Raw genomic sequence first — 16,252 nt, 5'->3', positions numbered from 1 at the left:
CCCAAAGGAATGAAACCTGCACCCCAGTTATTACTTCATTTGGGGGACACACTACACACCATTTGCACAACAGAGACCTTTTGGGGTAAAAAATAAATAAAAGGTTTGTTTGAGGGAAAAATTACAGATTAAAAAATGAAATAATAAGGAAAGCAAACACCATACAAGTTATGGAGAAAATAAACATAGACGCAACCTTACACTTGCACATTTGAATCCCTTTTAAGACAGGTTACCTATTGCCTTTGCTCTGATTCCCACTTTATAGCATAGCCCTGAAGAGGGATGTAGGGTTCGTAGACAGCCCCCCACCTTTGAGACTATCCCTTAATTCTGGATCTATTTCACTTCAAATCCCTTTTCTTTTCACAATGTTTGCAGGGGTAGTTTTGTGTGTGTTAGTTTTTAAATTTCTCAGACTATGGTGATTCATAGTGGGGGAAATTCCTTCCTTTCTTAGTTTTCAAGACTGGGGTTTTCTTTTCAGCTGCAAGTTGTTTCAGTGTTTTCCCATTAATGTAATGGCCCATCACTTGTTTTTTCCTTGTTTTAAAAGATAGTAGGTGCTTGGAGCTAGCCCCTCCCTGCTGAGAGGTGGAGCTGAATGTTGCAGCACAGATTATGAGCACAGCTTTATATATACATCATTAAGTAAATTCATACCACAGTCTGTGTATACGTATCTCATAATGACCACCAAAGTCAGAACATTACAAGCTTTCATAAAAGACCTTGATATATTTTTGTTCACAATAACAGTGTGTACAACCACTTGATTCAATTGCTTATTCTTTGGAATTCAGACTCCTTCTCACCTTGAGGGTAAAAGTAAATATTGAATAGTTATCTATGTATTGAGTGCCATCCAAGCTGTCCACTGAACAAGGCAGGTGTTCTGTGGGGAAAAAAGCACATCATTGTGTAATTAAAGACTATCATAACGCGTACTCACAAGGGTGCCAAATTGTTTGCAACCTTAATTTTGGCATTTCATAACTTTTGAGTGCTTGACTTCGTAATGTTAATATTCTTTTAACACAAATTTTATATGTAAGCAATACAAAGTGTGTATAATGTTAATTGAAGAGAAACTCTACCTATACAGTAAACATCATGAAAGAGCCTTTTTCACTGCAAGCTCGTATGGCAATATTTTTTCATAATGATGGAGAGAAGACATTTGAACTTATTATGAAATAGGAATTTGCTATTACATAGTTTCCCTCCCACATTCTGGTATGACTTGTAAAACTAAATCTAAAACTTTGAAAGAAATCAAATTTATTTTATAATTCAAAACATGTTGGATTATAAATTGTTTGGTGCCTGTTAGTAAATCAGATTTTAAGAGTAGTAATTGGTAATGAAGATTAGTTGCAGAACTAGTTGAATCATAAAAGCTTTCTTTGGGGCTTATTCAGAAGAAAATGTAATATTTTACCTTTGGCTGAAAAAAGCTTAAGTTTTATGGTGGTGGACATTTTAGTCTGGAAGGGAGAGGAGGATTCCCTAGCTATAAAATGTTGCATTTTTATGTAACAGTAATTTCTTCAAAAGATTACAAGTTGTTTCTGAACCTAAATGTCATGTATAAGTACTTATAAAAATTCTAGTTGTGTGACATTGTGATGAGACCATGAACAAAAAACTCCTGAGCTGCATTTTAATAGGCATGGAATCTTTTAAATTTATCATAAATTTATATGTACAGATTTAAAATTTATACCTGGGGACTTTAATATCACACAATTCATGTTCAGATGTCATTGAACATGTAATTGTTTCTACATTTCACATTATGCTGTACTTTCAGATTGTACTATAAATCTTTTGTGACCGTGACAGTTATTTCGAAATGTTGCTAACGCTGATTTATGCTAGTTCATGTTACTTTAATTTGAACATACTATTTCCAAAGCAGCCACTTAATGCATCTGGTACTTAGAAAGGCATGAATATCCCATAAGTTAAAATTTTTACATTTCAATTACAAAGGGTTTGCAGGAAGTGGAGCATTTTCCAGTAGAATAAGTTATAATCACAAAGTTTAATTTTTGTTACATTGAATCATTTGTATTTGTGGGATGCTTGGTTCTTGTAGCAAGTAAATGTATTAAGTGTTTTTTCAATTTGTGTCCATCTTTCAAGGGTGTGAAACGCTGATCAAAATTCAGTAAGGTGTTCATGACAGTAAGTTAGTCATGTCATGAATTGATCCATGACTTACTAAGCTTATTTTCTTTACTTGCATTTTGATTAATACTGTATTTTTTACTTTTTGTAAACTCTTAGCTGAACAGCTATGTAAATGCATTTGATTATCAAGTCCTGAACTATATACACTGTAATGGTATGTTTAGTAAATTTATTTAGATTTTAAGATGTCCATAATAGCTCATAAATCAGTTTTACAAATGTGTAAAAATCACTTCCTCCACACACACACCCGCCAACCCCCCAGTAAAAGCTTAGTGTCTGTTTACTTTTGGTCTCTGATCAACTGTTGATTATTTTATTTCCCTTTCACAAAGAAATGTGAAACTAAGAACTTTCTAACTTGCTTCAGGCTGCTGTTCACGGATCTCGATTCAAAGGACAGGATTTGAAGTTGGCATGGAATAAGCCAGTTATTAATATGTCTGCTGTTGAAACAGAAGAAGCTGAACCAGATGAAGAGGAAGTAAGTTCCTTTTTCTTTTGATTTTCTGGCAAGATGAAAGAATATAGATTGTTTTTTCTAAAAATAGGTAACATCTGTTGATTCCCACTCTGTTCCTGTACCATATAGGGATTTGTAGTTTGATTACATAATGTATACTTTCTTGTCTGTGCTACTACTAAGCTTGCCTTCTCCATTCTTCCACTGTGAACTTATTGTTGATTCAAATCTTCCATCATATCCTATCAGGAGCATTGTATCTCTTTCACAACAAAGAACAAAACTGTGATGGTCCATTTAGTAATTTATCAAAACAGGAGTGTCTCGTACAAAGGTTGGGGGGGATTAGGGGGAGAGCGCGGCGCGGAACCCAGGTGTCATGTCCAGGACAATCAATGGAGATAATTGTAAATTCACTGAATTATAAAATAAAGTAGTCTCTTGTAAGTTTCTTTCCCTTGGTTTTCTAATGTTTTGATTTTTTTTTTAAACTGCAACATTTTTTTTTCCTTCAAATTGAATCAATCTCAACATTTCCACCAACTCAGGTATTTTTGTCTTGGATATTTCCCATTTCTGTTCTTTAGTATTCTGATATTTTATAATTCAGTGGATTTACAATCACAACTAAAAATTACTAATTGAGACTTGACTAATTTCTTTCCTACAGAACTCATTTATTGTGCAGAACTAGAATTTTTTTCCTACTGTAAAGGTGTACCTTTTTTTTTCTGTTTTTTTTTTTTTTTTTAACCTACATAGGGACAGTCCCATTTTTGGGAACTTTTTCTTATATAGGCGCCTATTACCCCCACCCCCTGTCCTGTTTTTTCACAGTTGCTATCTGGTCACCCTACCAATAGCCAGTTCATTCCTTAACATTAATGTGATCTTTCTCCAGCTCTCCATACTCTAAGCATAAAGGACTTGTAACTGTCAGTAAACTGATTCCTAATCTCCTCTCTTCAGTCCAATTGACAGTTTATCACATATCCATACTTTGTGACCTTTCTTCCTTCTGCATTATGTACTTCCAGCTCTGCACAATTGCTGTGCAGCAGTTTTCACTGTAGTTGTAACAGTTCTCTTTTTTTCTTAATTCCACTTAATTTCCAGGTTCAGTTTTAAATATGATCCAATTAATCTAAAGGATAAAAAGCACCTTCTTGAGTCATGTGTTCTGTTTCATGGGCCATAGAACCATTGATAGCAATAAACTTTTTGAGCAGTAGGTATGCCCAAATGCGTGTTGCTTCTGGAACCTAGAGGGTAAAAGAGAGATCCTGCTCCCTAGATATCAGCTGGTTCCTTTTTCCTTCAACCAGTACAATCACAGAATCAGCTCATGGTCGTTTTTTACATTTAGATTCTTTTTCCATAGGCCTGAAACCTTAATGAGAAATATCTCTAAAAGATTCCCCAAGATCTGTTTTTTACAACTTTCCAAGTAAATTGAACTTAAGCTAGGACAGTCCGAGATCGAAGCTCTCGTGGCGAGACCTTCTTATAAACTGTTTCACAGTTATAGCTGTACCCAACAGTTCTTCTATTTTCATTTGATACTAATTCATTTCTCTCTCCTTTTCCAGGAGAAGTCAGATTTACATATCAGATTGCTGTCTCTACATGTACTCGTTACTTAAACAGATGAAATCTTTTGAGATTTAGAAAAAGGGATAGACCAGGCCACTTCAGTTCAGACTGTGCCTTCTTGGAGCCTCCAAATTTGAAATTTGCAAATTGCCACTTAGATTTCAATTTATATTTTAATGAAGCATTGTTTTTTTTTAATTCTTAAAGCCAGATCAGATGCTTGAATATGGAAAGCAATGCTTCAGTCTTGGTTCTCTGTCTTCCTCCTGAAAGCAGTCACTGCTTGCTAGTTTATTAGTGGGGATCTGCTGAAGAAACTTCTTGAAGGAGCAAAAGTGAATTCTGGAGTTGTCTGGCTATATTACCCTGTAGATCAACAGTAATTGTATTCGCTTCTGAGAAAAAGAATAAAGGCAAGTGTAAAGTAAGCTACAATTTACATAGTGAGGGGGTGTAATGTCCTTTAAAAACACTGGAATAGAGGCAGGAAATTGATTCTCTCTTCTATAGATGGGCTGCAGTCAGTTTCATTCTACAATTCCTGCTGAAACATCAAGTCTGGAAATTGGGGCCTTCAGCTCTAGAGAGTGATGTGGGGTTGGGGGAGATACAAGTTGGGAGCAAAGAAGCAGGGTTTTGGATGTGATGAATGCCTTGGCAGAGGGAAAAACCTTTCAGTCCTGGAAAGAACTAGGTCCCAGAGACAAGAGAATCACTGCCTGCCTGGAAAAGGGACCTCTGATGGGGCTTCCTTGAGGGGAAGAGAAACTCAGTGTAGAGATTTTATCCACATAATGAGTCAGGTTTCCTTAATGTAATCGGGGAAAAAGTTTAGGGATCAACTAGCTACATGTTGGTGTTTTCTCTGTGAATGTAAATCACAAACTGTGTGAAACCTTGGTGAATGGGTGAGACTCCCCTGACTTTTCATAGTTGAAAGTGCAGAGGGTGTGATGCAGGATATTTGTTTCTCTGGGACTGGAACTGAAGCTGTAGCTTAGGAGTTAAGTTTTTGTTGATCCTTTGCATTATTGTTTTGATTAACTTTTTTTTCCCCTCCTACTAGCCATTTCGGGTCTGACTTTTGTTTTTGAGTCTTGTTATGGCCATCAGTCCAATGTGGCTCTTGTGGGAGGGAGGGTAGCGGCAGATTTTGGATCAAATCTGTTTTCGTAAGCTCTAGCAGATCATTGCTTTTGTATGCTTCCTAAAATCTTCTTCTTATTGTTGAAATAGTCTCTGAAATTTTACATTCAATGTCTTCTGATCATAATTATTTTTCCACCTGGGTGGATCTTTTATAGATGTCCTAATTATCTCCTTACCAGGATGATTTTGGTATATGTATGTTCAAGCAATCTAACTTCTTATGTCGTTTTTTCCTATCATATTCTTAACCATACAAGCTTATCGTTCCCTTTTATCTTGTTTACTTAACCAGGTTGCATTAATTTACATTCTCTCCAATGATTACTGAACTAGTCCCCTCTTTCCTTCAGTAAAGTCCCATACATAATGGATTTCCAATCAAAGTTCCTTTAAGACCATTTTGCATTTCTTAAATGTCAGCTTTTCCTTTAAGAGAACTTCTGTATTACTGCTAGCCCATGCACTCGTGAGTATTTGAAATATATACACTGATTTTAAGTAGACAAATTCTAGAACTGGTCAGCAGTCTTTGGCATGCGGCCCGTCTGTAATCCGCTGGCGGGCTGTGAGACATTTTGTTTACTTTGTCTGCAGGCATGGCCCTGCTCAGCTCCTAGTGGCCGCGGTTTGCTGTTCCTGGCTAATGGAAACGGTGAGCCACAGGGACGTGCTGGCCACCATTTCCTGCAGCTCCCATTGGCCAGGAACAGTGAACCGTGGCCATTTGGAGCTGCGAGGGGCTGTGCCTGCGCCAGTGGATTACCCTGATGGGCTGCGTGACGAAGGTTGCCGACCCCCAGTTTAGAATAACATTTCAGAAAATGCAGTGGTCATCAAATTGCATGAAAGAGAAATTCCACACTGATTCTTCCTTTCAGTTTTGGTTTTATCCCAGCCAGTATCCGTTTTTTTCATTGTTTCTATAATAAATGGTTCTGACTTTCATGCACGCTTCGCTTATAAACTGAAAATACCTGACTGCCTTAGTAGTGTCTGTGGACACTCAATTCACCAAAGTATTTGACTTTTTGTTTACAAGTTCCATTATCCATAAAAAACAGGTTGTGTGTTTGTATGGGCACAAGTAATACCCTAAGAGACAAAGAAGGTGGGCAGATAATTCAATAGATTGCACTCTTTCCTCTGAGGCTGTACTGAACCAATACCCCAGAATGGCAATAGGCATAGTTTCCAATAGTCCTAATCTATTGGCTGAGATTTAAATACAGATGAAGCAGGTTGTGGGACTAATAAAGATCATTTCTTTCCCTGCCAAATTCCTGTCGTTCAAAGTTGAGGGACTCTGAGGCAGAGGAAAATGGACATCAGCCACTACTGTTATCCTCTGATGGTGGCCCTGGGAACTGGGGCAGAGGATTGGCTCAGCGCCACAAACTTGGAAACTGACTGATCCGGGAAAACACTCCATTGCTCAACAATGGGCTTGAAAGAGCCTGGAACAGACTTGAGCTTACCATTGGAACTGTAGTAGCAACATCTGTTTTGGAGGGGTCTAGTAAGTGGGATATGGCACTGCTAACAGTGGCTGCCTTCTCCCACAGGTGCTGCTTCTGTTCTCATGCAGCTGGAACCAACATAGCTTTAGGTTCCTTGACTTTCCTGACAGGCTCTCTCCAGTGCCCTTGAAGCATTGGTAGCTTTCTCCAAAGGAGCAGAACTCTGCACAGATAGCGATCTGCACAACTTTGAAGTCTCCTTACTTAAGGAAGCCACTGAAGCCAAATCAGTCCTCTTCATTTGCAGAACCTCTGGAACTGGGCAGTTTAGTGGCCAGAACTTCTTTGAGCTACAGTACCTAAAGCCTGGTCTGCCTATCCTTACAAGTTCAGGAAGCTAGTCTGGCAAACGGAGCACCCAGAGGTGAATGTATCTTGCCCAGACATTTCAAAAGCCTCATATGCTTGTCCGACACCCAGAAAACAGCAGGGCACCAAGCAAATCTCAAAACTCAGGTTGTTTTTTTTTTCGGAGGTTCTGCCCTAACACAAAGGAACCTACCTTAATAAGCGTATGCACTATTTGTATGAAAACACTATTTTATACTAACTGTACTAGAAGTAAACTACTATAAATCTAACAAGGCACTTAGAATGCTCCTTATCTGAAGGACCAGGGGAGGTAACTTCTGTTTACCACGGTGGTTGGAGGGAACTGAGATGCTAGAGGGCACGGCACTGCTCACATAGCCTCCACCTCAGAACGTTCCCAGACACTGAGGGGAGAGGTGGGATGGAGCACACGTGCACTCCAGCAGGCACTGTTTGGAGAAGGCTCAACCATGAGGTGCCACCAGACAGCACAGTATCGATACATGGAAATGTGCAGAGCCACTTGAAGAGGAAAAGCTCTTAAATATAATTTATTTTAAAAAAAATGGGGGGGAGGAATGAAGCTGAACTTTCTTGATTGTAGAAAACATAAAAATGGGAGACTCTCTGAAGACCAGATGATGCGCATCTCATGTTTTAATAGTTCTTATGATTCTTCAATGTATTATACATGTCCAAGCTCTTATGGTGCCAGGAGCCTTAAAACAGTATACTGGAAAATAGTCTAACTCATATGTTCATAGTCACTTTGCCTCTTTACAACCAAAGGTACTTAATCTATCCCATTTGATATTTTTCCTCCTGCAAATCATAGTGTCTAAAATGAGACATTACACTTCAACAATTTACAATCAAGTTCAAAATTGAACTAGATAGGCATAGTGAATATGCCTACACCTAAAAATAATTACTAGGGTGTCTAAAAAGCTTTTCCTTTAAGAATCATGCATTTTTGCAGTTGAGACAAATGAATTCAACACTAGAGAAAAATTATGGGGAAGGAATGAACATATGTCCAAAACCACCTATTGTCTTTGTTTACCATAAGCTTACTTTCTTTCATTGTCTCTTCATTCTTCAACCCATTCTCTCTTTTTAAAATGTCTAATTATCCCAAACTCATTTTTACTTTCTGTAGCACAAGTCTAACTTGACAAATATTTCAATTTCTGTACACTGTTCCAATCACCTTGCCAGAATGCATTTCACATTGTAATGTTTTTTAATAAATTATCTGTTGGAATCATAGATTATCAGGATTGGAAGGGACCTCAGGAGGTCATCTAGTCCAACCCCCTTCTTAAAGCAGGACTAATCCCCAGACAAGGGAATCTTCAGCTTTTTAAAAAAATCAGTTTGATAACAGCAGATAAGGCGAGCATTAAGCGTAATACACTTAGTTGAAGAGGAAAGGTAATGTAAATCTCCTGAAGTTTCTGTTCATGAACTATGCAGATGATGTCACATTAATGTTGGAGAATTGAGCTGCTGTACAGAGGCAAGGTGCTGATTTTTATATTATATTTCACAATATTTTAAAAAGAAAATCTTTGTAGTACAAAATGAAGGATATTAAACAACTTTACACACTCTTAAAAGTTTCATTTATTTTCAGTGCTATAAGCTAACTCTGCTCTGAGGCAGAGCTTGTGGTGGGTGAGGTGGTATCTACATGGGATCTGAAGAAGAGCTTTGTGTAAGATGGAAAGCCTCTCTCTCTCTCTCTCTCCACAAGAGAAGTTGTTCCAATAAAAGATATTACCTCACCCACCTTTTCTTTCTAAAGTTCTGAGACCAACACGGCAGCAACCACACTTGTGTATTTTCAGTACTTGAGACAGATGAGCTTTTGGAAAAATTGAAGGAGACTAGCTCTAGTGTTCGTTGTCTGGGTCTCATGACCAGGAAGAGACCACCTACTCCATCATTTAGATACCAGAGACAGTATTACCCACAGTTGTCAGTCTTATTTTGTGTGTAGCCAGAGGTGTCAGCAGCAGCAATCCGTGTCTTCATTTCAGACTGAGCATAAGAAGGTCTTTCAGCTCTAGACCTAAGATGAGGCAACCAGCTCCCTTTTCTTCATCTTCAGCTAACACCATGCCTCAGATTTGATATCAAGATTTGAGGATCAAGAGTTGTTGACCAATCAGTGAGGATCATTCTCCTCTGTTATTCAGAGACAGACTAGCCTGATTTATCAACGGAGGGAGGCTGATTACATTGGATTTATGGGTACTAGACATTATAGAAAAAGCCTATGTCATTCAATTCATGAAACTGCCTCCTTTCAATTCCACCTACCTTTCCATTTTCAGGGACCCTTTTCGTGGGCTGATTTTGCTTACAGAAGTTCACAAGCTGCTCTAGGTAGGAGCTATCAAAGAAGTATCCAAATATCTTTGGGAACAGAGGTTTTATTGAAGTTATTTTCTGATACAGAAAAAAGATGGGCTTAAGTCCAATTTTAGACTTAAGAAATGTGAATACATACATTCGAAAATTCTACTTTAGGATGTTAACCATGGCATCTACAATTTCCTTGCTTACAGTTGTGGATTGGTTCACCACTCTTGATTTCAAGGACACACATTATTGCTATGTGGCACAGTCATCGAAAATACCTGTGGCTATTGGTGGCAAGATGCCATGTCCAATATAAGGTGATCCCATTCAGCCTGTCAGCAGCACCAAGAGTTGGGTTCCCCCCCCCCCCGGCCCCCCCCAGCGCCTTTCTGTGATACCCTGTTTTCTCAGATGTGTTGCTATTTTTGTTTACCTGCATTTGAGCAATTGGCTACTGAAAGTGACTACATGCAAGGTTCTCTTACTCGATGTTGAGGTTAAGATCTTGCTCTTTTCAGATCTGGGTCTGCTTCTCAATGTCAAGAAGTCAAATCTGTGCCCAACTCAGAGAATTCCCTTTATAGGTTGCTTACTGGACTCGGAGCTTGTCTACACTTAAAATGCTGCAGTCACGCAGCAGTGGCTTAGGTAATCCGCCTTCCCAGGAGGTGGTGGTGGCTGGATCAACGGGGGAATTCTCCCGTTGGCCTAGAACTGTCTATGCCAGAGTTTCGGTTGGTGTAGCTTTGTCATTCAGGGTTGTGGATTTTTCACACCTCAAGTGAGGTTATACTGACCTAATTTTCTAGTATAGACAGCACTTCAGTAGCAGGGAAAGATTTTCTTCCAGAAGATAGGTTTCTAAAAATAGAACAAGTGATTTTGTAAATTCAAGACTGTCAGTACGAGAAGGTGATGGAGGAACAAGTCTTTTCAGGGGTGCTCTGTTCAGTCCTCCTTCGCCTTCATTGACAAAAATGTCAGATGCTTCCAACGCTGGATGGGGGAGCCCATCTATAGCTCAGTATACAATCCAAGGTAGCTCTGTTTTTCAAGAGAAAAGTTTGCACATCAACATGTTGGAATTAAGAGTCATTCATTTCTCAAGTCATTCCTTCTTCATATACAGGGGAAGGTAGTCTAGGTAGCAATGGACAGTACAACCACTTTGTCTTACATGACCAAACAAGAGGGAACTCACTCACTCCAGTTATGTACTGAAGCAGTTAGGTTATAGGATTGATGCATTTGTCAGGAGCGCTATCCAGTAGCCCCACATTTAGCAGGGGAAGGCTGTTTGTTAGCAGATCATCTCAGCAGGGACAGCTCTCAGATTCACAACGGTCCCTGAAGGATCAGGTTGTCATGACATCTTTTCCCATTAGGATCAACCTGAAATGGACTTATTTGTGACAGAAATCAACAAAAAGCCTTCCTTCTACATTGGGGGAAAGGCTCTTCTGTATACTTTTCTCTTCTTTCCATTGATTCAGAAAGTAGTGAAGATTAGACAGGACAGGGAAAAAATTACATTGATTGCTCCAGCATGGCTGAGACAGTAGTGGTGCATGGGCCTGCTTCAGCTGTCGGATGGTATGTAAATCTTCCTCTGTCTCCAGATATTTTGTCACAGCTGCAAGATGGGATTCTTCATCCAGATCCACAGCGTGGGCCGTCATACTATGACTACTCATGAGCAACTATGTTCTTCTTTGGTACAAAATGTATGGCTTAACACTAGAAAACTGTCTACGAGAAAGTGTTACTAGTTAAAATGAACTAGATTTGTCTGGATGAAGGGAAAATCTGATTTGCCAGTGGTAGCTTCCATACCCTGTATTTGGAATATTTAATGTATTTGAAGACTTAAGGATCGTCCTTTAAAAGTTCACTTGACTGCTATTTCAGCTTACCCCATTTTGGTCGATGTTAGATCCCTTTTTGTATGATTCTGTGAAAAGGTTTGTGAAGGAGTTTGAGAGAATAACTGATGTTTTAGACCAAGGAGATGCAGTAGATCTAAGCTGCCTGGATTTCAGTAAGGCATTCGATACAGTTCCGTATAGGAAATTATTAGTTAAACTGGAGAAGATGGGGATTAATATGAGAATTGAAAGGGGGATAAAAAACTGGCTAAAGGGGTGACTACAACAGGTCATACTGAAAGGTGAACTGTCAGACTGTAGGGAGGTTACTAGTGGAGTTCCTCAGGGATCAGTCTTCAGGGACCAAACTTATTTAACATTTTTATTACTGACCTTGTCACAAAAAGTGGGAGTGTGCTAATAAAATTTGCGGATGACACAACGTTGGGAAAAAGAGGAGTCCTTGTGGCACTTTAGAGACTAACCAATTAATTTGGACATAAGCTTTTGTGGGCTAAAACCCACTTCATCAGATGCACTTCATCAGTTCCACTCCATGCATCTGATGACGTGGGTTTTAGCCCACGAAAGGTTGTGCCCAAATAAATTGGTTAGTCTCTAAAGTGCCACAAGGACTCCTCGTTTTTGCTGATACAGACTAACATGGCTACCACTCACAAACTTGTCACAAAGTTGAGAGGCATAGCCAATATGGAGGAGGACCGGAATATTGTACAAGAAGATCTGGACAACCTTGTAAACTGGAGTAATAGAAATGAAATGAAATTTAATAGTGCAAAGTCATGCATTTAGGGACAAACAACAAGAATTTTTTCTACAAGCTGGGAACTTATTAGTTGGAAGCGAGAGAGGAGGAGAAAGACCTGGTGTACTGGTTGATCACAGGATGACTGTGAGCCATCAGTGTGATGGCAGCCATGAAAAAGCTAATGCGGTCAAAGGATGCATCAGGTGAGGTATTTCCAGTAGATACCAGGACGTGTTGTTACCATTATACAAGTTATTGGTAGGACCTCTGGAATACTGGGCGCAATTCTGGTCTCCCATGTTGGAGAAATGAATTGAAACTGGAACAGATACAGAGAAGCTCTACTAGGATGATCCGAGGAATGAAAAATCTATCTTATGAAACAAGACTCAAGGAATTTGGCTTGGTTAGCCTAACCAAAAGAAGGCTGAGGGGAAATATGATTGCTTTCTATAAATATATCAGAGGAATAAATACCAAGGAGGGAGAGTTGTTGTTTAGGTTAAGTGCCAGTATGTACACAAGAACTAACGTCTATAAATTGGCCATACATAAATTTAGGCTAGAAATTAGATGAAGATTTCTCTACACCAGAGATGTGATTCTGTAACAGTTTTCCAAGGGGACCAGTGGGGGCAAAAACCTGACTGAACTTGATAAGTTTATGGAGGGGATGGTGTGATAAGATTGCCTACTATGGCATGTGATTCATTGGCAACTGCTAGTAGCAAAAATACCCAGCTATTGGAGACAGGATACTAGATGGGGAGGGCTCTGAGTTACTACAGAGAATTCTTTCCCAGCTATCTGCCGGGTGGTGTTTGCCCACATGTTCTGGTCTAACTGATGGCCATATTTGGGGTCGGGGAGTAAATGGTGAATTCTCTGTAACTTGAAGTCTTTAAACCATGATTTGAGGACTTCAGTAACTTAGCAATATGTTAGGGGTGTATTTGAGGAGTCGATAGATGAGGTTCTGTGGCCTGCAAATGTGCACGTGGTCAGACTAGATGATCACGATGGTCCCTTCTGACATTAAAGTCTGAATTATATAACATGTATCTTCCTCTATGGGATCCCGTCTATCTTGAGATCTTAATTTGGCCTCATCTTCGCCTATGAGGTCATTCTTCGAACCATGACGAAGTGTTCTTTATTTTACTTATCTATTAATGTGGTCTTCATCACTGATATCACAGCCAGAAGGTGAGTGAGTTGCATGCCCTGATAGCTGAGCTACCATTTACAAATTTTCTCAAAGATAGAGCAGTTCTTAAACTTGCTCCCAGATTTTTATGAAAATGTTTGAGATCCATTTCAATGAGACAGTTTCTTTCTGAAACCTCATGCTAATAAATGGGAGTCTGTTACATGCTTGATATCGGGGTTTCTCAAACAGGGGGTCGCTGCTTGTGTAGGGAAAGCCACTGGCGGGCTGGGCCGGTGTGTTTACCTGCCCTGTCTGCAGGTCCGGCCGATCGCAGCTCCCACTGGCCGTGGATCGCTGCTCCGGGCCAATGGGAGCTGCTGGAAGGTTCTATCCACGAGGTGGTGCACTACCATAAGTGTGAATATGAAGTCATCTTGAAGAACTTGGATTAGAAGTAACCTTCATTTTTTTCTGTTTCAAATTAAAAAGGGAATGTCCACATATAATCTTCGTCCTCATTAAAGTCTATGTAGCAGAAGTTTACTTTTTGTTTTTATCTTTTACATTCTCTGACCTTTTTTGAAATGGAGCCTAACACATTTTTCTTTTGAAGTTTCAGGAAGAATCCTTGGTGGATGACTCATTGCTTCAAGATGATGATGAAGAGGAAGAGGATAATGAATCTCGTTCATGGAGAAGATGATTCAACTGATCAGAGAAAGTGCTGGAACTGTACCTACATTGCATTAGTATTACCTAATGTACTTTTGCTTGTTTGTACTAAAAGGTTTTTGGGTAAATGTGATGAAGTTGGATTTCAGAAATAGACTAAAAAGCAGCTGATCAATCCTGTATTTTGCCAGATTCATGTTTGAGTTGTTTCAGTAAATGATTGCTAAAGACATCTTATTAGGAACATATGCAATGTTTTTATTACATACTTCTCCTGAAAGTTAGAGAATTCTTTGGATTCTTTGTAATTTAATGAATTGGTCAAAAAAAAGACCAAGAGTTGTTATAACATAGATAATTTTTGTTCTATTCCAGATATGGAATGAAAATTTGCATTTAAAATCTTTGTGAATGTTTTCAGAAATGAATAGATAACAGTACTAAACTGAAGTCTCTAAAGTTATGTATTCATAATATTGCATAGTAGTATGCTTAGGCTTTACTATGTACTAGCCTTTTGTTGGATTTGTGTACGTATTTTACGTATGGGTTTTAATGATACAGTGTATGACTGCTTTGCATATAAGTCCTTATGACTTTAAGATGTTTAAAAAAATAAATAAATGGAATGGTCTTTAAAAAAAAAAAAAAGAAAAGAAAAAAAAAAAGAAAAAAAGCAATAACCAAAAAAGCTAAGACAATGGCCCTTGAAAATGGAAAAAAATAAAAAAGGAAAGAAGAAAGACCATTCCAAATGGTGACCTCCCCACCCCCACCCCCATACTCACAAAAGGAGCTATAATCACTGTCTTTTTTTTTTTTTTTACATCAACGTCCTATTGAATATATAAAAAAAACTAACAACTTGAAATGTGAAGTCTCATTTTTAGGTGATATACAATTGTATTTTAGTATATGGTTTTGCTGCATAAAAGCCTTGGAAACCTATTTTAAATTTTAAAACTGATAACATAATTTAAGTCAAACTGCTTCAAATAGAATAACATTTAATGAATAAGAAGAACATTTGTATGCATATACTGTGGACCCACAGAAGAGAACTTGATCCCACAAAGATATATGCACTAAAGAAATATAACAGAAGAATACATTAAGAAAAGTGAATGGTAGGTATTCTAGTCTTTAGAACTTTGAGCCTATATATTAATATATCTCCTTTGTCCTCGCAAAGATTTTTTTTTCCATTTTAAAACTACATTTGGGAAAATGATCAGTCCATACTATGGTCTGTTCATTTAGTTACTTTTTAAAACTTATAAATGTGAGAAATGCTAATAGAACTGAGAGCTTGCAGAAATACTAAATACACACTTTTTCCACAGGGCACTATCTTCTACATTGGTTTCATAGGTTTGCAGTTCTTCTCTTTTTAGAAAAACCCTAAGATTTAGCCCTGTAGAAATAGAGAAACTCCTATACCCAAAAGAAAGTGTTCCATCTTCCTTAAAGTAGCATTCTGGCTCCTCCTCAGGTCTCTTGTAGGCATATCTGCTATTGGAGCCTTGTGTATCCATCAGCCCCCAAATAAGTGTAATATATATCCAATACACCTCTCATCAGACAGGTGCAGAGGTGGTAGTTGGATCTTGTAATATTTTTCTCTGTGCAGTCTTTATTTAATTGGGAGCAAATTACCACCTCCCCTTAAGTCTTTTCTTGGAACATTATTACTCTGCAGGCAGCCCTTTTATTCGTAAAATAGGAGATGAAGGGAAATGGAAGTAGTATCATCCCTGAGGTAAGAGGGTCCCTCAGAATAGCTTTCTAAATCGGTGGTCTGAAGGGTTTTTTGGTGTGTGTTCTGTAGTGTTCTAAATGAGCTATTCTGGTTCATTTAGTAAATACATACTTTTCAACTTTTTATTTTTTAATTATTTAGTACTTCTGAAGGGTGCCAGTTTGAAGGGTGCCAGACTGAAATGTTGGAGACTGAAGAGTTGTGTTTTTCCACACATCAGGTACTGCAGATGAGGACTGTGCATGCTCCATAGATTGAGTAGTTTGTTAGGGTGTAGGTTTTTATATGGGTCCATATTCAAAGAAGCTGAAACTAAGTCACTTCACCTAGATATCAGATAGTCACAACTTTTGGTGATTGCTCAGTTGTACTGACTTCAAACTAGTGACACAGCTGTGTGAGATTCCATTTCATATTAATCCCTTTACTCGTGGTCTTCC

General features: G+C 38.5%; 1 protein-coding gene across 1 annotated transcript in view; it reads left to right on the top strand.

Moving 5' to 3' along the window:
- RBM26 (RNA binding motif protein 26) overlaps positions 1-16,252 on the top strand; it is a 116,302-nt gene that overhangs the window by 85,504 nt on the left and 14,546 nt on the right. The window contains exons 21-23 of the mRNA XM_039525985.1: positions 2,567-2,680; positions 13,995-15,180; positions 15,954-16,032. Coding sequence (XP_039381919.1) covers positions 2,567-2,680; positions 13,995-14,084 — 204 coding nt within the window. The 3' untranslated portion in view covers positions 14,085-15,180; positions 15,954-16,032. The remainder of the gene's footprint in view (positions 1-2,566; positions 2,681-13,994; positions 15,181-15,953; positions 16,033-16,252) is intronic.

The sequence above is a fragment of the Mauremys reevesii genome, linkage group 1 (assembly GCF_016161935.1).
Source record: "Mauremys reevesii isolate NIE-2019 linkage group 1, ASM1616193v1, whole genome shotgun sequence".
NCBI lineage: Eukaryota > Metazoa > Chordata > Testudines > Geoemydidae > Mauremys > Mauremys reevesii.
The sequence above is the reverse complement of the archived record's forward strand: the minus strand, read 5'-3'. Positions and strand labels throughout refer to the sequence as shown.